The sequence below is a fragment of the Schistocerca gregaria genome, chromosome 5, assembly GCF_023897955.1.
Source record: "Schistocerca gregaria isolate iqSchGreg1 chromosome 5, iqSchGreg1.2, whole genome shotgun sequence".
NCBI classification, from domain to species: Eukaryota; Metazoa; Arthropoda; class Insecta; order Orthoptera; family Acrididae; genus Schistocerca; species Schistocerca gregaria.
The window spans coordinates 177,775,878-177,796,505 of NC_064924.1; the positions used below are offsets into that span (position 1 = coordinate 177,775,878).

The 20,628-nt window shown below is 44.0% G+C and overlaps 1 protein-coding gene across 1 annotated transcript in view; it reads right to left on the minus strand.

The window, feature by feature from the left end:
* The window catches only part of LOC126272136 (loricrin-like), a 1,218,911-nt gene that overhangs the window by 344,860 nt on the left and 853,423 nt on the right, over positions 1 to 20,628 (minus strand). The window contains exon 4 of the mRNA XM_049974744.1: positions 8,028 to 8,790. Coding sequence (XP_049830701.1) covers positions 8,028 to 8,790 — 763 coding nt within the window. The remainder of the gene's footprint in view (positions 1 to 8,027; positions 8,791 to 20,628) is intronic.

Genomic DNA, 20,628 nt, shown 5'->3' on the forward strand with positions numbered 1-20,628 from the left:
TCACGTAAACAGAAAATAAAATGTTTAAAAATGTATCATTTTCAATTTGTCCTCTAGAGCCCATAGACAAAATACAACACGCTTCTGAAAATCATCCCCACGAAGGGGCTTGATGTAAACTAACGTGATATGGATGGAATTTATTACGCTTAATTATTCGAAGAACACTCCTTTGGGAAGTTCGCGAATCACGTTCCAATGGACGGGAACGTACGTGAGGATTATCGGCAAGTGCAACTAACACAGCCACTTCCGAATTTTCCCCAGTAGCATCTCTTCTTCGATGATGTTTTCTTGCTGCGTCACCACCCGACTCAGAGAATAAGTTCGCAAGTCGTTGAAAATATCTTCCACATGGCTGCCCCCTTTCAGGGAACTGTTCTCTGCATAAGTTGCAAGCTGCTCTAGCACTCCTACGAGCTTCAACATAAATGTATATCATATCGATTCTCTCATTAATCGTGTGTCGAACATCCATGATTACAAAACGAAGTGGAGCTTACGGAGAATAGTAGGTACTGTTCTTACGAGGTTTAAATTGGCTCTAGATAAATTCGTACCGATGTCAACAATCCTGTAAACAAAGTATCGTAATGAGAATACAAATAAAACAACAACAACAAACCAACTTACGTAAACAAATTGATACCCTTCCTTGAATAACGATAAGAGAGAGAGAGAGAGAGAGAGAGAGAGAGAGAGAAGAAGAAGAAGAAGAAGAAGAAGAAGACATAGTGAAAAGCATTTGCTGTCTTATTTGTCCAATATGACATCACCTATCACCCCATTTCCGTAAAATAAAGTACACCATCCCATTTACAAAAAGTAATTTTACCCTGAAAAAACATTGAGAATGGCATGTTAAAGACGATCTGATGGCAGTCTCTTTATGTTCGCTTATGAATACTGCAGAGTTTGTATGGGAAGATTTTCGATTTTCCCTTTCGTTCCGGGCAAAATGGCCATGACGCTATAAACGCCTCACCCTCTGTATCTTGCACATACCTTGAAAGTGTGTTAGTTTCTCCTTAAAATATGGGGTCAAGTTGCTGATGTTCGCTTGTCAGTGTTAGAATGCCTTCGAGAAATACAGGTAATTTTTTGGTTTCTAGTAATTTTGAACTAGAAAGTGTTCAAAATCTGCTTTGACACTCTAATACCCCCTAAAAAATCGAATACGTAACTTTATTTAATCATAACATGACAGCGATGCATTTTTTTTAGACATTACACCGAGTCTACATTCGGCAACGTCTGTCAGTGAATGTTATGAGTATTTAACGTATTGCAATTATTTTCTAACAAACAAGATTCCCGTGGAACATGTTGCGACATTTTGTTGAGACATGAATTTTTTAAGCCTTTGTTTTAATCTTAATTTGCCCTGAACACTGCACTGATCCAATATAAACTTTTCCTTCATAAAATCCAAGTTCAGGACTGAGGAGACTTCAAAAGAATGACAAGAGTACCACGTATTAAAAATGTGTTCCAGAACATGCACCAGTGAATTAATAGTTTTGCAAGAAACTAATTTCTGTTGAGTAGCGAGTTGAAAATTTTACGACTTTGCACTGGGTCAAAACATACAGGCAAGGGAATGGTCTCTGCTTTTGTGCCAGCCTGTACCATTTGTCTGTGGCGTTAACAAGCATCAATACACCCGCGTCGGACAGCACACGAGAGAGAGAGAGAGAGAGAGAGAGAGAGAGAGAGAGAGAGAGAGAGAGAGAGAGAGAGAAAGGGGGGGGGGGGGGAGCGGGACGGGGTGTTGAGGCAGCAGTCAGCCAGCCAGTTAGTTATACGTCGGCAACTGGACAGTTGTTAATCTATCGCGCCAGCCAGCAATATGGAGTGGTAACCGCGCATTAAGCGTCTCTATCGGTTTCTGGATAATTGTTTTTGTGTGATCAATCGGTTAAGCTGAGTGGAATGAGGATGAAGTGAGGCAATTACGTAAACTGCGTGCAAATCATCCGCGCGCCGCCACCACTACTTGTCGCTCTGACGTCACTAATGAGCGGCAGACAGCGCTACCTTCCGGCGGAAACGCTCGCCGACACACATTTCCCGTGGCCACACCGTCGGTGTATTTTCGCTGTCAGAATGAGGCGCAATTTTACGAGATCCAAGAGCTGATCAAATTTGTAACCTCGGGTAGCTTTCCGCAGCTAATAGTAACACGTCTACAGAAGAGGTTGCCTTGTCAGACGCAAAGATATTTGCAACAAACAAAATGTAGGTAAAGAAAGAAGCAGACGCAGTTCGCATATAACCAAACAAATAGCTGCAGCGAGGTCCTGTAAATACGAATTCAAAGGAGCCAAAAAGTCAAGGAGTAACGTTAGGAAAAAAGCAAGAGAATTTTACTGAAGGCTAAACAGAATGAAGCCGAATAGAAAAATAGCCTGGGAAACAGGACGAAAGTGAGGAATTTTTAAAGAGCTTCAATTCTAGTAGTATCTACCCATGCTTTCCAAACTTCGCAAAAGTTTTCTGGTTAAACTGTGACACTAACACTTCTAGAACAAAGGTTTTCGCGGAGAAAAGGCTTACCGCAGCCTAGGTTATTGTTTTCACTACAAAAAAGGCAAGTTTACTATTTAACGCTCGTCGATAGCGCATTAGAGACGGAGAACATAAGATAAGGATGCGTAAGGAATCAGTCCAGTCACTTCAAAGAAACCATCTCCGAATTTGACACATGTGATTAACGGAAACAACGGAAAACCTAAAATTGTATTGCCAGAAGAGGATATGAGTCGTCGTCCTCTCGAATGAGAGTCTAGTGGGCTGATCACTACGCCACCTCGCTCTGTGCTTCCACTTTGAATCTTCAAATATGGAGCAGTTTATCAGCATAGTCTGTGAGGAACCTGACTGGCATACAATCTGGATGGGAGGCCTTGCCTTCAGTAAGTGATTTAAGCTGCTTCGTTACTCCGAGGATATCTACTTCTATGTTTCTCATCTTGGTAGTTGTCTTGACTGGAATTCAGGAATTATTACTTCGTCTTCTTTGGTGAAGGAGTTTCGGAAAATAGTGTTCAATAACTCCACCTTAGTGAATTGTCATCAGTGACTTCACCGTTGTTGTCGCGTAGTGAAGGTATTGATTGCGTCTTGCCACTGGTGTGCTCTATGGATGACCAGAATCTCTTTGGGTTTTCCGCCAGGAAGGAGACCAACGTGCATGGCGTAAGAGCGCCATTTCCCCTGGGCAGCTGAACCTAACTCGTGCGTTACCTCAGCCAGCAATAGCGCACGACATTTAATTCTTAAAGACAAGGATTTTCTACATCTACATCCACATCCATACTCCGCAAGCCACCTGACGGTGTGTGGCGGAGGGTACCTGGAGTATCTCTATCGGTTCTCCCTTCTATTCCAGTTTCGTATTGTTCGTAGAAAGAAGGATTGTCGGTATGCCTCTGTGTGGGCTCTAATCTCTCTGATTTTATCTTCATGGTCTCTTCGCGAGATATACGTAGGAGGGAGCAATATACTGCTTGACTCCTAGGTGAAGGTATGTTCTCAAAACTTCAACAAAAGCCCGTACAGAGCTTCTGAGCGTCTCTCCTGCAGAGTCTTCCACTGGAGTTTATCTAACATCACCGTAACTCTTTCGCGATCACTAAATGATCCTGTAACGAAGCGATCTGCTCTCCGTTGAATCTTCTCTATCTCTTCTATCAACCCTATCTGGTACGGATCCCACACTGCTGAGCAGTACTCAAGCAGTGGACGAACAAGCGTACTGTAACCTACTTACTATGTTTTCGGATTTAATTTCCTTAGCATTCTTCCAATGAATCTCAGTCTGGCATCTGCTTTACCGACGATCAACTTTATATGATCATTCCATTTTAAATCACTCCTAATGCATACTCCCAGATAATTTATGGAATTAACTGCTTCCAGTTGCTGACCTGCTATTTTGTAGCTAAATGATGAGGATCTATCTTTCTATGTATTCGCAGCACATTACACTTATCTAAATTGAGATTCAATTGCCATTCCCTGCACTATGCGTCAATTCGCTGCAGATCCTCCTGCATTTCAGTGCAATTTTCCATTGTTACAACCTCTCGATACACCACAGCATCATCTGCAAAAAGCCTCAGTGAATTTCCGATGTCATCCACAAGGTCATTTATGTATATTGTGAATAGCGACGGTCCTATGACACTCCCCTGCGGCACACCTGAAATCACTCTTACTTCGGAAGACTTCTCTCCATTGAGAATGACATGCTGCGTTCTGTTTCCTCCGGTAACAGTCTGACAGCACCGGCGCGACCAAGAACATAGTGAGGAGGTGGGGCGGTTTTTTGCCCCAGGAAGCGTACGTTAATTGGTTCGTGAGACTCCTGACTGCGTGACGTATCCGCGGTCCGCCGCGGCGAACTCTGTTTGGAGTGGCCCAGACGGCGCCGGCCGTGCGCGCCGAATCGCCCCGGCTCCACTCTAGCAGGCCGCCGCCGTCGCATAATATTGGTGCTGGCCTCGGCGCGGGCCGACCTCCCTTCTTCCCGGCACCCGGACAGTTTAATTAAATGCTTCGGCTCCGCATTAAGAGATCGATTTATTGTGTGGAATCTCCGAGTACGAGCCGCCTCGCCCGGCGCACAATGAGCTCTCCGTTTAATTCTCGCCTCGTCAGCGGTGGGCCTCGGCGGTGCAGGGACGGGGGTAGGGCGTAGCGGGTAGCGGCTACGGAAGGGGCTGCTCCGCGGTGGAGGTATTAGCGTCGTCGAGACGCCACTCGGCTGATGCCAATTACGCCTGATTCGACGCTCTCCTCGTCCGCTTCCAACCCCCCCCCCCCTCTCTCCATCGCCTCTTACCAACTACTCTGGTGGCAAGCAAGGTACAAGGTACCCGTGCCACTGGAGAATTCTATAGCTGCACCTGGCGGCACTTTTACGACTAATTGTCAACGTGACTGACAACTCAGAGTCTAGCATTTGGTAAAGCATTAATGCAGATTGTAAATGCCGTGTGGTTAGGGCCTCCCGTCGGGTAGACCGTTCGCCTGGTGCAAGTCTTTTGAGTTGACGCCACTTAGGCGACTTGCGTGTCGATGGGGATGAAATGATAGTGATAAGGACACGACGACCGGGGTGGCCGAGCGGTTCTAGGCGCTGCAGTCTGGAACCGCGTGACCGCTACCGTCGCAGGTTCGAATCCTGCCTCGGGCATGGATGTGTGTGATGTCCTTAGGTTAGTTAGGTTTAAGTAGTTTTAAGTTCTAGGGGACTGATGACCTCAGAAGTTAAGTCACATAGTGCTCAGAGCCATTTGATAAGGACACCACAACACACAGTCCTTGAGCGGAGAAAATCTCCGTCCCAGCCGGGCATCGAACCCGGGCCGTTACTTATGACATTCCGTCGCTCTGACCACTCAGCTACCAGGGTCGGACTTTTGCACACTGAAAAATCTACAGATTGAGAACGATGGAATTTTACGAGACGATATAGAGGTGTATCGACTGGTTTCGAAATGATGCAGAAATAGTGTGTTGTGAAGCCTCAGGGTATGTGAGTAAATGTTATTGAACAGATCCACCGAAGGAATGCAAAATGAAAATCAACATCAGCAGCGAACATTAATTTCATTACCTTTTTGCCATCTCCGGTGTATATTTGCGACAAACAAGGAGAGTTGCTGTGTGATTTTCTTTCTGAAACCACCTATTCGATGAAGTAGGGTTGGGTTGTTTGGGGGAAAGAGACCGAACAGCGAGGTCATCGGTCTCATCGGATTAGGGAAGGATGTCGGCCGTGCCTTTTTAAAGCAACCATCCCGGCGTTTGCCTCGAGCGATTTAGAGAAATCACGGAAAACCTGAATCAGGAGGGCCGGACGCGGGAGATGAAGTAGGCTCTGAACCTCTGTATAAAGCCCTACAGTCACTCACAGTGATGGTCCTCGTTCGAGAATAATCGACGAAAAATAATTTTACGTAACCCTGATCCTAACCAGACAGCTCTTATCATATAACTAGAAGCTGGTGCAAACAGAATCCATGAACAATTGAATGGATTTGGATTTCATCGTCTTTTCTAGCAAGTTCATGTTTATTCCGAAACAGTTCAGGTGTGTTCTGAAGCATCTTTTAAATATTTTTATTGGCGATATAAATGAGCGTCACTTGGCTGTCTCTATGGAGTACATTTCGGTGGAATAGCTTCCGTTGCGCTTGTAGATTTTTCCAGAACTATTAAGAAATACTGTGTCGCATAAAGTATCGTCAGAACTGACAAACATTTCACTGAAGATTTAAAAAGTAACCCTCTGATATTGAATCAACAGCTGAAGAAAGTAAATGAAACGTCGGGATGTGAAAGCGTTATGTAACTGTGTTATGTTTATTACTGTGCTCCGTGAGCCAGCGGAAACGGTTATATTTCGTTACACAATCGCAATGTCCCAAATGAACCGCAGATTAATATAATGTGGATGAAATTGTAATGTACCTGATAACGGCTGCGTGCTGCGAACGTCGTGCTGGTACGTATTAGTAAAAAGTGACTGAATCAGTGCAAACTATTTCCCAAAAAATGAAGAAAATAGTATGTCAAAGTCGCTAAGAACTTCGAAAATTCCTGCATAACATTAGCTGATGATGAGCGACGCGAAACTCTGTTATGCCTTACAAGTAGCTTGAACTTAAATTCTGAAATCACGCGCCTTGCAAAACAAAAGGAAATTCAAAATCACAGACTTAACATAAATCCGTCCGAACAGGCCTTGAAAGGCCCAACGGTACCGACCGGCCGCCGTGTCATCCGCAGCACATAGGCGTCACTGGATGCGGATATGGAGGGACATGTGTTCAGCACACCGCTTTCCCGGCCGTTTGTCAGTGTACGAGACCGGAGCCGCTACTTTTCAATAAAGTAACTCCTCAGTTTGCCTCACAAGAGCTGAGTGCATCCCGCTTGCCAACATGCGCTCGGAAGACCGGATGGTCACCCATCCAAGTGGTAGCCCAACCCAACAGCGCTTAACTTCGGTGATCCGGTGTTACCACTACGGCAAGGCCGTTGACAAAAATCACAGACGCTTACGAGTACTTCATTCGTTTACAAATGACACATTTAAAGCCTCGATACTGTTCATTGTTGATAGATCTTGTAAAAAGCCTTCTGACATGTAGGGATTTTCCTAAAAAGGAAACCTTGTCATAGCGAGCGGCAGATGGTAATGCAAAATAACACTGCTCCATGTTTGCACATTACTTAATTCGCTATGAGACAACGCCTTGCCGCAGTGGATGCACCGGTTCCCGTGAGATCACCGAAGTTAAGCGCTGTCGGGCGTGGTCGGCAGTTGGATGGGTGACCATCCAGGCCGCGATGCACTGTTGCCATTTTTCGGGGCGCACTCAGCCTCGTGATGCCAATTGAGGAGCTACTCGACCGAATACTAGCGGCTTCGGTCAAGAATAGCATCACAACGACCGGGAGAGCAGTGTGCTGATCCCATGCCCCTCCTATCCGCATCGTCCTCTGAGGATGACCGGTGGTCGGATGGTCCCGATGAGCCACTTGTGACCTGTAGACGGAGTGGTAATTCGCTATGGAATTTAGCACCTTCCATCAATGGTCAGAAACATCGCCTGTTTATTTCAAACAAGACATCCATCGAAATACTGAGAATTTATAAAAGCACCGTGCGAAGTAGCGCCCAGGACCTTCAACAGTGTTTATCACGTCTGGCAAACTTTTATCAGTACAGAGGATCTTATTTCATTAATACCTGCATGGTATGTTGTGGCGCGTTAAGTTTAGACTACAGCAGGGGTGGGCGATGGTTTTGCTCGGGGACCGCTTTGTAGAAGCAGAGGTTAGCGAAGGGCCGCAGCTCTTAAAGTGCTTGCATGCATTAGTTAAGATAAAAATGGTTGAATAAAAATATGACTGTCTTAGAGGGCTGCATAAAAGCCTTTAGCGGGGTGTATGCGGCCCGCGGCCCCCTATTCGCCCACCCCTGCCCCAGAGAATGGAGAGCGGAGACTGACCTGATGTAGTCCGTCTTGCAGAGGATCATGTTGGCCTTGGTGAAGCAGGAGCCGCCGATGTCGGCGAGCATGGCGCCGCAGCAGGAGCACTTGAGGCAGCCGTTGTGCCAGTAGCGGTCGAGCGCGTGCAGCAGGAAGCGCTCCACGATCTTACCGCCGCAGCCGGCGCACACCTTCACCGTGCCGCCCGTGCAGTTGTTGTTGTTGTTGTTGGCTGGCCCGCCGTTGTTGTTGGGGTTGGGCCCCGCGCTGCTGGCGGGACCGCCGCCGGGCCCGCCGCCGCCCACCGTCGTCGCCGCGGGGTTGTTGTTGTTGGCGTTGCCGCTGTTGTTATTGTTGTTGTTGGCGTTGTTGAGGTGGTGCTGGTGGTGCGGGTGCATCTGCTGCGGGCCGCCGCCGGGCCCGCCGGGTCCGCCCCCGCCGCCACCGCCGCCGCCGCCCCCGCTGCCCGGGCCGGGCCCGAAGCCGTGGTGGTCGCCCGGTCCCGGGCCGCCCGCGCCCAGCACGTGGCCGTTGCTGACGGGGCCCCCCGGGCCGCCGCCCCCGCCGCCGCCTCCGGGAGGCCCACCCCCGGGCCCGGCCGCAGGGTGCGGCGGGTGCGGGTGGTGGTGGTGGTGGTGGTGGTGGTGGTGGTGCGGGTGGTAGGAGCTGTTGTCCGGAGGCGGCGAGTGCGGACTCGCCAGCTCCGTGTAAGCGTGGTAATGCGGGTTCATGGCTGCCGTGGCCAGCTTGCCGGTGTGCGGGGCTGCTGCCGCGCACAGTTCTGCAACACACAAACAACACGCGGCCACTGTAATACAGCACTCCTTTTAAAATTAGCATTCGAGAAATCTTTCACACAGGAGGATCGTACAAACATACCGCCGTTTGGGTCTCGTACAGATTCCCGTATGGAGGACATAGTGATAGACATCCCTGGGATTATGAACCAGCTAAACGGGTTCAAAATAAATAAATCGCCAGGTCCTGATGGAATTCCAATTCGGTTTTACACTCTACTGCATTGGCTCCTTACTTAGCTTGCATTTATAGCGAATCTCTTGCCCAACGTAAAGTCCCGAGAGACTGGAAAAAACCGCAGGTGACGCCTGTATATAAGAAGGGTAGAAGGACGGATCCTAAAAATTACAGACCAATATCCTTAGCATCAGTTTGTTGAAGGATCCTCAGACATGTTCTAAGTTCGAATATAATAAATTTCCTTGAGACAGACAAGTTGCTGTCCATTCATCAGCACGGCTTTAGAAAGCATCGCTCCTGCGAAACGCAACTCGCCCTTTATACACATGATATCTTGCGAACCATGGATGAAGTGTATCAGACGAATGCCATATTCCTTGACTTCCGGAAAGCGTTTGACTCGGTGCCCCACTGCAGACTCCAGGTACGAGCATATGGTATTGGTTCCCAAGTATGTGAGTGGCTCGAAGACTTCTTAAGTAATAGAACCCAATACGTTGTCCTCGATGGTGTGTGTTCATCGGAGGTGCGGGTATCATCTGGAGTGCTCCGGGGAAGTGTGATAGGTCCACTCTTATTTTCTATCTACATAAATGATCTTTTGGAAGAAATGGCTCTGAGCACTATGGGATTTAACATCTGTGGTCATCAATCCCCTAGAACTTAGAACTACTTCAACTTAACAAACCTAAGGACATCAGACACATCCATCCCCGAGGCAGGATTCGAATCTGCGACCGTAGCGGTCACGCGGTTCCAGACTGATGCGCCTAGAACCGCACGGCTACACCGGCCGGCTATCTTTTGGGTAGGGTGGATAGCAATGTGCGGCTGTTTGCTGATGATGCTGTGCTGTACGGGAAGGTGTCATCGTTGAGTGACTGTAGGAGGATACAACAAGACTTGTACAGGATTTGTGATTCGTGTACAGAATGGCAGCTAACTCTAAATATAGATAAATGTAAATTAATGCCGGTGAATAGGAAAAAGAATCCCGTAATGTTTGAATACTCCATTAGTAGTGTAGCGCTTGACACAGTCACGTCGATTAAATATTTGGGCGTAACATTGTAGAGCGATATGAAGTGGGACAAGCATGTAATGGCAGTTGTGGGGAAGGCGATACTCGTCTTCGGTTCATTGGTAGAATTTTGGGAATATGCGGTTTATCTGTAAAAGAGACCTCTTATAATACACTAATACGACCTAAACTTGAGTACTGCTCGAGCGTTTGGGATCCCTATCAGGTCGGATTGAGGGAGGACATAGAAGCAATTCAGAGGCGGGCTGCTTGATTTGTTACTGGTAGGTTTGATCACCACGCAAGTATTACGGAAATGCTTCAGGAACTCGAGTGGGAGTCTCTAAAGGAAAGAAGGCGTTCTTTTCGTGAATCGCTACTGAGGAAAGTTAGAGAACCAGTATTTGAGGCTGACTGCAGTACAATTTTACTGCGCCAACTTATATTTCACGAAAGACCACAAAAATAAGATAAGAGAGATTAGGGCTCGTACAAAGCCATATAGACAGTCATTTTTCCCGCGTTCTCTTTGGGAGTGGAACAGGGAGAGAAGATGCTAGTTGTGGTACGAGGTACCCTCCGCCAGGCACCGTATGGCGGATTGCGGAGTATGTATGTAGATGTACAAAGATCGTCGGGCTTGTTGGTTTTGTGGATGTCACGAATGTGCAACATGTATAAACAGTGGAAAAAAGACACCAAACAGTTTAACCCTCTGACTGCCGACGTGACGTGTGTGTCCCACCAAAGGTTATCAGAACCATTTGGAATTTGTTGCATGTTATCGCTATGTAACAGTGTCCCACTGGTAAAGGGAAACCAACTACTGGTTAGCAGAGTTCTTATAATTATAGATTGCACATGTAACTTGTGCCTTCGTTGAGTTTCATTGTCAACCCACGTCCCGTATAGTCACAAAGAATTGCTTCGCACCTGCATTTAGGCAACCATATTACCAGATTCGTAAAGCGGGCTTACTAAACGCCTTTCCAAATACATCGCGTCAACGACTTGCACCCAAAAACTGGTGCTAGCTACATCACAAACGAAGCCCACATATTGAGCACCTGTTGTAGGCGTTACAAAATTGGAGAGATTCTCTGTGCACTGATGTGTGTGTCCTATCAAAATATCTAATAGGTTTTGGGCAGTCGTCGTCTCTGAAACCCATAAGATTCTTATGAGTAATCTTAAGTGTCATACTCCCCCACCCCACCCTGCTTGGTAAACGAAATGACCGTAAATATTTTTACCCTATTCTTACTTTTGACTAACACATTAATTAAAATAACCATACACCAACGTTCTTGAAATAAAATTGATGGTCAAAGGTTAACGCCATACTCCCTCAGCGTATAGTTCCAGCCAGCATGCATTCCACAAGTAATGTTTGACACATACCCTAGAAAGGTTTTCACTTCATATATTTTAACACAGTATAGCTACATTTAGCTAACAACTCCAGAAAAGAAAACGAGCACAGTGAAAGAAGTATACATCAACCAGATGGAAGGTAAGGATAGTAAAATAAATGAAAGCGAAATACCCAAAATTTGATCGGCTGTCCGTTTAGAAAACTTCGACAATCGTGAGCTACCATGTAAGGTGAAATCTACCTGGTATTTCGCGCTTAACAGGAAAACAGGTACCGACTGAAAGTTGCACAGTATACATTTTGATTATTCATTAATATGTTCCCTAACTAATAATTTAACAGGTACTGAAGAGCACGGGTTTGTACACAAAAGTCTGGACGTAATATGGCACTACAACAGACAAAAAAAATCATCTGCGTCAATAGAACGAGCATTAATCGCTGTTAATCTAGCACATTTCCTACAGTTACAGGAGATACCATTCCCAAACGCAGAATGAATGAAACCAACGGGATAAAAAAAAAAAGAGAAACAAAATCAAAAAAACATTACTGAATATACTTTGATACAAAACATCATATGTTGGAAAAGACCAAAAATAATAAAGAAAAGTGCGCAAATTTCCTAAAAATAGGACTGAGGTAAAAAGTTTAACGATGATAAGGACACTGCTATGAAGGAATCAGTTACTGTTTTACAGTTTATAGTTTTATTTATCTTTTTAATATTTCTATCTATTGCATATAATTTCTCAATAATATCACACTTTTCCATTATCTATGTTTTGAATTTTTATACTCTGTAAATGGAGTACCTTCTCCTACTGGAAAAAAAGGAACATCTTTTTTTTTCTAGGAATAAAACTAATTCTATTTCCTTTTATTATAAAACTGTCACTCCATAAATAAGAAGGATCTTCGTTTTAGTATTACACCGTTAAATTTTCTCAGTAACATGTGTTTGCTTATTAATAATGTTTAGAACATGTGGGACATTAAAAATGAGCTGAAATAGTAATCACTAAAAGAACTTATCAGGGAAAACAATTATAGCGGAGGCATTAACGGAGAGTGTAAGGATGGACTAGAACGGGAAATTTGGAGGCCACGTAAAAAAATGAAGTAAAAAGTGAAAGTAATAACAAGTGGTAAAGTCCATGCCAGAAAGCCGAAAGGACGCTGGATAGAGTCCCGGTGAGACGAAATTTTCCAGTCTGCCTTTGCCCTAGCTGTCATATCTCGATTATGTGAAGATGAGGCAGTGACGTCCGGTGATTCGGATTCTACGTTACACTATAGGACTCCTTTCTCCCGTTGGATTGCTACGTAGATTAGAAGCACGAACGTCGCCAAAATGGCATCCAGCTAGAAGACTTGCACCAGGTGCATGGACATCGCTCTTGAGAGATATGTATTTTATTTCAGAAAGTAACTTCAATATTTCTCGTAAAATAACTGTTAGTTCTGTGAATAGTTCCGGTGCCGCATGTATTTGCCATTTCATTACTCTCTCCAAAGGATAAAATTTGACGAGCTTTTTCTTTCGTATCATTAAGTAGATTTCCGTACACAAGATGAGTAGTGCAAGGTGTACCAGCACATTTATTTCGTCAACGATTCAAGATTTAGCGCTGGACCTCTCGTTTGCAGAGTGGTCTAGAGGCAGGCGTATCCCCCTACCCAAACTCCCTGTAGCGTCGTTGGATGACTTTTTCGGTCAAGCTTTCCTGACCTCAATTTGTTCCTTAAGAAACTCTCTTCAATCTCTCGAAATCATTTTTTACTCTCTGTACGTGGTGTTTTTACAGTTTGCAGTGGAGAAAGCTTGTTCTCGCACGTTACGTTCAAATGATATCCCACAGAGGGCGAGTGACGCTGCAGTGTATGTGCCGGTACGCTATTAGATGGCGAATACAGAAAGACGGCTCAGTTGCATAACGTCGACGTATTTTCCATTATAGAATATACACGTGTCACGCTCGAAAGGTCAAGGCAAGCCGCTACGGAGCAGAGAAACGAATGCTAGAACTGTATCCCACGGAGCTTTGTTGACCGCATCGCTGTCTCACCTTTTTCTGAGGATCTTCCCCTATGAAATGAATACCACTTCTCTCCGCGTTGCAAACAGTAGAGAGGACTGATTTATGTCTGATGCTCCAGTGAACGCTGCGCTGCAGATTATCTAAGATCTCGTTTCAGTTATCCACTCGCTATCTTTTTTCCACGTTTCCAAGAACGTGATTATTCTTTCGTTACAGACTAAAGAGAGTAATAAGAGCTGATCAGTGCTAGGTCAGCAGTAATTTAGGGAGTATTGCTCTCGCTGATATACAGGGTGAGTCACGAAGATATGCAAATATTTTAATATGTTATTCTACAAGTGAAGCTAATGAAAAAAGTTCGTATAAACATAGGTCCGCAAATGTTCAGTTACGGAATTACGGCTAGTAAGAAACTTTGCCGGAAATTTAGCAACTTCGCTAATGTGAAGCCATCGCAAAACTGTACGAGGTTAAAGTAAAGCACAAGTTCCATTTATATGGTTTTTATTGACTGGTAAATCTAATAAAACATGTCCCAGACGTGTATCTGCAGTAGTTTTCCATAACATCCAAAGAAGCAAAGAAATAATATCCTTATGTAAGTTGTAAGTCTCGAGTAGACTGTTCCTCTTCAGTAAATAAAATACATTTGTGTAACTGCCGATTAGTAATTAACCAGTTGCAGAACTCAAAGGGAAGGGCAGGATTTAAATGCCGGATGTAAATGATGCACTTTTTGTTTATGGTAAGGATACAGATTATTGTACGTCAGTGTACCCCATACCTTAGATTGTGAAACGCCTAATTGTTGAGATATATGTCGTGTACTGGTTCCCGCGCTACGTTGAACAGTATCCATAATATCCTCATCATCGTCTTCACGTATCGAGCGCTCGTGCTGATTATGAGCGCTAGGTAGAGAACCTCTCTCCCGTAACGTTCGACTTGGATAAAGTACGCGATATTCGGTAACTGGAGCCGTAGCATTACTACCACATTTGCCATAGATAAACACCATATCGGCTTCTTCCTCTATCGTAAATTTGAGAGGCATCCCTATTTCATAAATAATCCACAAACTACAACAGTTACTATGTGGATTCACTTAAATATACTGTTATTATGTTCTTTCACTGAACGATACAGAAAACTAACTCGTTTCAAGGTTAGGAAATGACTGAACCAACTCACTAACGCTTGCCAACAGTGACATAAACGTTTCTACATTCTTAATGGAAAGTAAACAAATTTATTTGTATAGTAATCTTTGCTTCCCTGGATGTTCTGGAAACCTACTGCAGATACATGTCGGGGACATGTTTAACTAGATTCACCAGACCAATAACAACAAAGTAAGTGTAAATCGTGCTTTAGTTTAACCTCGTACAGTTTTGCGATGGCTTCAAACTACCAAAGCTGCTAAATTTCAGGCAAAATCTTTTACTAACCCTAACTCCATAACTAAACATTTGCAGATCTATATTAACTTTTTCTTTACTCAGAACTGCAGAGGTTTCATCTGTTACATTCCCTTTTTGCGTAATACTAGTGTCGATCGTCCATTAAACTTCATGGTATTCACATTTGCTACTTGAAATTAAAATTTGAAACGCGATGATTTTTCTGTTATATAATTATTGAGAAGCCACATCAGTAACTGTAATTTACGACAATTTAAATAAGTAATTAAAGATAATTGTGGGTCACTGTAGACCATTTTTGATAGTTTTCTCTTTTATGAAACTTAATTTAAACCTAGATTATAGATGTGATATGGAATAGGTCATCCTTCGATCCATTGTAGAACTTGGAAACCCATTCAGGGAATATTCATTCATATTTTTGTTGAACGCAGTTGGTTTTTATCATACTGTATTAAAATATTTACTTTTATCAATTGTACAATTTATAACCAATGTTTTGTGTGTAGAATTAAAATTTCAGTGGTAAACTTAATTGATTTTTTGGCGTTATTTTACAAGCTAACTAAAAATTGGAAAGCCTTGAACCCATTCCACTAAATTTAGTTAGTATTAAGATTCGTTTACAGGGAGTGCAGTGTAGCTGACGCTGAAATAATTAAGTATTTGATTATATCATCGCCAGTGTCACTGAACTCTTCTAAACTCTACATGTCATGTGTGGTCTGGCGTCTCCTTACCAGCAACAGGTCCCAGGTTCAAACTAGTCAATTCCCTACGAAAACACGCTCAGAGCGTCGTTGCGCGAAAGTGGTTGGGAAACACAGACAGACGCCACGCAGAATGTTGGACCCGCCCCATACTGACGTTTAGTGATAGACGTCCGGATAATTTTGATCAGATAGCGTGCAAGCCACGGCACACCCAGTGGGTTAAGAGCAGCGGCAGCTTCGTGGGTAGTGTTTCCGCGGCGCACGCCGGCCTTAGCGCCCGGTCCGTGCGTCAGTGGTTAGGCTGCGGGCGATTCCTTATTAAGTGAAGGTCGCGCGACGAGGCTAACGTGTAATTCCGGGGCGCGGCGGCGCGCGCCGTTCGCTACCCGCCCTTAGCCACCCGCTGCCAGCCCGGCAGGCGAGGTATTGTGCGGGCGCGACTGCAGACAGCGGTCATTACCGGCAGTGTTTTAATCAGCAGGTGCGCCGCGCCATTAGTGTTGCTCGGCGGCCCGCTCCTGGGCTCGACAATCTCGCAAACAAACGGAAAAACAACGACGGCAACAAAAGGAGGGGGAAAATACTCGCGGAAAAAACTCGGCCGCTTCAAGAGCGTTTCATTAACCGCCACTGCAGCCGCAGCCGCTGCCGCTGTAGCTGCAGCTGCTTGCCGCAGCCGCTCGGCCCCTGACTCGCTGTGCAGTGCCGTGCGTTTAGCACCCTCCCGACGTCTCCCCGGTCGGTAACCAATTCGCCGCAATTACATCTACATCTACGTTTATACTCCGCAAGCCACCCAACGCTGTGTGGCGAAGGGCACTTTACGTGCCACTGTCATCACCTCCCTTTCCTGTTCCACTCGCGTATGGTTCGCGGGAAGAACGACTGTCTGAAAGCACCAATGCGCGCTCGAATCTCTCTAATTTTACATTCGTGATCTCCTCGGGAGGTATGAGTAGGGGGAAGCAATATATTCGATACCTCATCCAGAAACGCACCCTCTCGAAACCTCGACAGCAAGCTACATCGCGATGCAGAGCGCCTCTCTTGCAGAGTCTGCCACTTGAGTTAGCTAAACATCTCCCCTAACGCTATCACGCTTACCAAATAACCCTGTGACGAAACTCTCCGCTCTTCTTTGGATCTTCTCTATCTCCTCTCTCAACCAGATCTGGTACGGATCCCACACTGATGAGCAATACTCAAGTATAGGTCGAACGAGTGTTCCGTAAGCCACCTCCTTTGTTGATGGACCACATTTTCTAAGGGCTCTTCCAATGTATCTCAACCTGGCACCCGCCTTACCAACAATTAATTTTATATGATCATTCCACTTCAAATCGTTCCGCACGCATACTCCCAGATATTTTACAGAAGTAACTGCTACCAGTGTTAGTTCCGCTATCATATAATCATACAATAAAGGAACCTTCTTTCTATATATTCGCAATACATGTTAAGGGTCAGTTGCCACTCCCTGCACAAAGTGCCTATCTGCTGCAGATCTTCCTACATTTCGCTACAATTTTCTAATGCAACTTCTCTGTATACTACAGCATCATCCGCGAAAAGCCGCATGGAACTTCCGACACTATCTACTAGGCCATTTACAGCCGTCCTCACACGGGACGAGGAAGCGCTCGTGTATGAGGAGCTAGTCGAGTTTTGTGACGTCACGGCGTATAATTCCACGTTCCGCAGCATTCCGTAACGTGGAAGACTGGTTCTTGGAGAGGAACTTGGCTAATGTGAAGGCAAAACGTCACAAGCCGGTCTCGAGAGACGACATACTTGATTTCGTCGTTTTCAGTTGTATCCCATATTTGGTGGCCTTTATATTATAGTTTTGTAAGCTAGTGAAACATGGAGTGTCGGAAAAACCTAAAAAAAAGACAACTGAAGCATTTGAGGTGTGATGCTACAGAAGTATATTTAGAATTAGGTAAGGAAAGACGAGGTTCTGTGGAGAATCGGCGATGAAAGGAATATATGGATACCACTGACAAGAAGAAGGAACAGGATGATAGGAGATCTCTTGAGACATCGCGGAATAAATTCCATGGTACTAGGAGGAGCTTAAGAGGGGAAAAACTGTAGAGGAAGACACAGATTGGAATAGATCCAGCAAATAATTGAGGAAGTATGTGCAAGTGCTACGAGATTGGGCAAAGATAGGTCAGAAGACTGAAGACACAAAAATAAATAAATAAATGACAACCCATCGGAAAATCGTACAAGTACCACATTTTAAGTAACTGGGAGAAATCATCCAGCCATTAGGGATCAACCTAAAGCCCAATGAGGAAAGAATAAAAAAAAAGCTACAGAAAGCATATAAACTCACGTGGAACTATTATAACAAAAAGTCCATATCCATTAACGCAAAATTGGGGCACTACGACACTGTCGTACTTCGGGAGGCACTGTATGCATCTGAAACAACACAAATAGGTGGGCAAACTAAAATCAAAGAAATAGAGAAACAAGAAAGGAAAATTCTCAGGAATATTTTTGGCCCGATACAAGAGCAAGGAATCTGGAAGAAGACACCAACATCAGAATTATATAAATACACAGATACAATAAGGAAATGAAGAATGCAGTTCTGCGGATGAATGAAAACAGAATTTCAAAACGAGTTATTAAAGTCATCAACTCAGGCAGGGGAAACACGAAATGGATAAAAGAAGTTGAAGAGGACCTCAGACAAACACATAAAAGTAAACGATGCAGAAAATAGAACTGAATTCAGGAACATCCTCAAAAAATATAAATTTCACATCACAACATAGAAGAGACCAGGATGCAAATGCACAGCAGAGCGAAAGAAACAACATAGTGAACACATGAAGAATATTTTGGTCTCAGAAAAACATAAACAATCATCATAGAGGAATTCAAGTTCAAACACTTTAAGTGGCAATAATAGAAAAGAACAATAATAGTAAGAAATAAATGAATTTTAAACTTACGCCCATGCATGCTTCCTCTTTCAAATCAAGAGCACACTGATGATGTTTCGAAAACACATAATTACTCGTGCGATTTATTGTAATAAAATTACGGGAAACTTTTGGCTGGTGGTTAAAGAATTTTTGTATTTGATTGTTTTCGTAATGTACCTTGCGTGTTACGAAAGAAAACAATTTCAAGAGAACGGTACGTTGAAGATTTATCTAAAAAAAGAAGCGTGGAAGCGTTGTTCTTGATACAGTTTGTTACAATTAAACGTCGACTTAGTGACACAGAAGCATTTAAAGTCTTCACGAGATCGTAACATAAAAGACATTATGTTTTGTTACGATATTCATTGTAATGTAGAGAACAGAGGCATCGAATTTCCGAACAGAGTGTACGTGGTTTGCGTCCTCCTGTATCAAAACACTTTATTTTATCCACTTTCTCGTTACTGTAAATTTGTATGGCTTTCCTTGCTATGGAACTTTTTTCAGATGGCTTCCTTAGTGACTGCACAAGGAACTTCTTTTTGCCTTTTTACATGTTCATGGACACTGAAGATTTTATTTATGTATACTGCAGACAGAACAACATAACTAGTGTATGGGGAAGGGAGGAAACATTCATTTTAATAGAATTAAACCAGAAAATTTACAAGCGTCAGTTTTCGTAAAGCCAGATGCAGCCGGCAACTGCCGCTAGAGATAACTGTAGTTTCAAATCGTAATAACGACCTCGTAGCGTGTGATGCACTACCTCCTTTATCCATTTTCTCCAGCCGGAACGTAAGACATGTGTCGAGCTTAACGATGAGAAACACGTCCCGAGTGTGGCTCACTTATTCCTGTTCCCCCAATTTTCGACCAAATGCGTTTTTAATCGTCAATATATACACCAGGCCGACTTTAAACTTTATAAGGAACTAAGGCATATATCTGACACTGCAAAAACATTTGTTTTTTAATTCGTCAAGCTAGCATGCTGCCGTATCCACTACGATAGCCTGAGAGGACAAAATATTACGATTAATATTGAAAGACGGTCCTAAGTTGCAGAATGCTGTTTATTGGTTCAAAAACGACGCGTTTCACTTGGTAGGGATATCATCAGGGTTTATCGTGCGATGTGGATCATCAGTCATAGCAGCGCAGAGTTAGATCACGCTCGTAAACAGTAAACATGGCCCCGGAACAAAGTGCCACGCTCAAACAGTGTAGACACAGTATTTTCGGAAATTACAGTACTATGTCCGTTTTTCTTGTAAATATTTATTGTGTGCTTTGGTTTTCCCATCTCCCATTATGAACCTACTGGGACATAACTCATATGTACCAATAAATATAAAAATAAAGTAATAGTTTACGTTGAAGACGGATTCCCGTCACATCTCAGAAATTATCATGTGGTGTATGACGTGAACACCTGTCGCGCATTTCATAGTAAATTCGACGTTCTCGATCATCAGCTTCTCAGAGTACTACTGTATTTGCAGTGAGTTCCAAAAGTCATCATAAAAGGTCACTGAACGTAACTCCCATTTGCTGTATCGACAACCTGTTTAACAGAAAAATAACACAATAAAAACTGCAGCAATGATGAGTTTCTACTCATATGTCTATACTCCGAGAGAAATCTTACCATGTGTGGCTGAGGTTAGTTTGTTTACCACTGTAATTCCGCCCCCCCCCCCCATAATTATTCCTGACGCAATGGCGCGCTATAATATCGATTGTTGGTAGGCCGTGTGAGCCCGAATCTCCTAAATGTTACCTTCATTTTCTCTTCACGAGATATATGTACGAGAAAGTAATACATTGATGGACTTTTCCAGGAACGAATGCTCTCGGTATTTAATAGCGAACTATTGTAGCTTCTGCCACTAGAATTTCACTTCACCTTACCAACGAAACTATGGCGCAATGCGCTGGTCTTTTTTTTATCTTCTTTGTTTCAACTTCACAGTTTTGAAGTCATCTTTTCTTTTCCAGGAAATAATTTTAAACGCGTTGGTTCCTGGACCCGAGATATAGTTAATCGTCAGAGACAGTATGGTACGTGTTGTGAAATTAAAATAATAAAAGAGAAGCTGCTACGTCTGTCTTTCTTTCGAA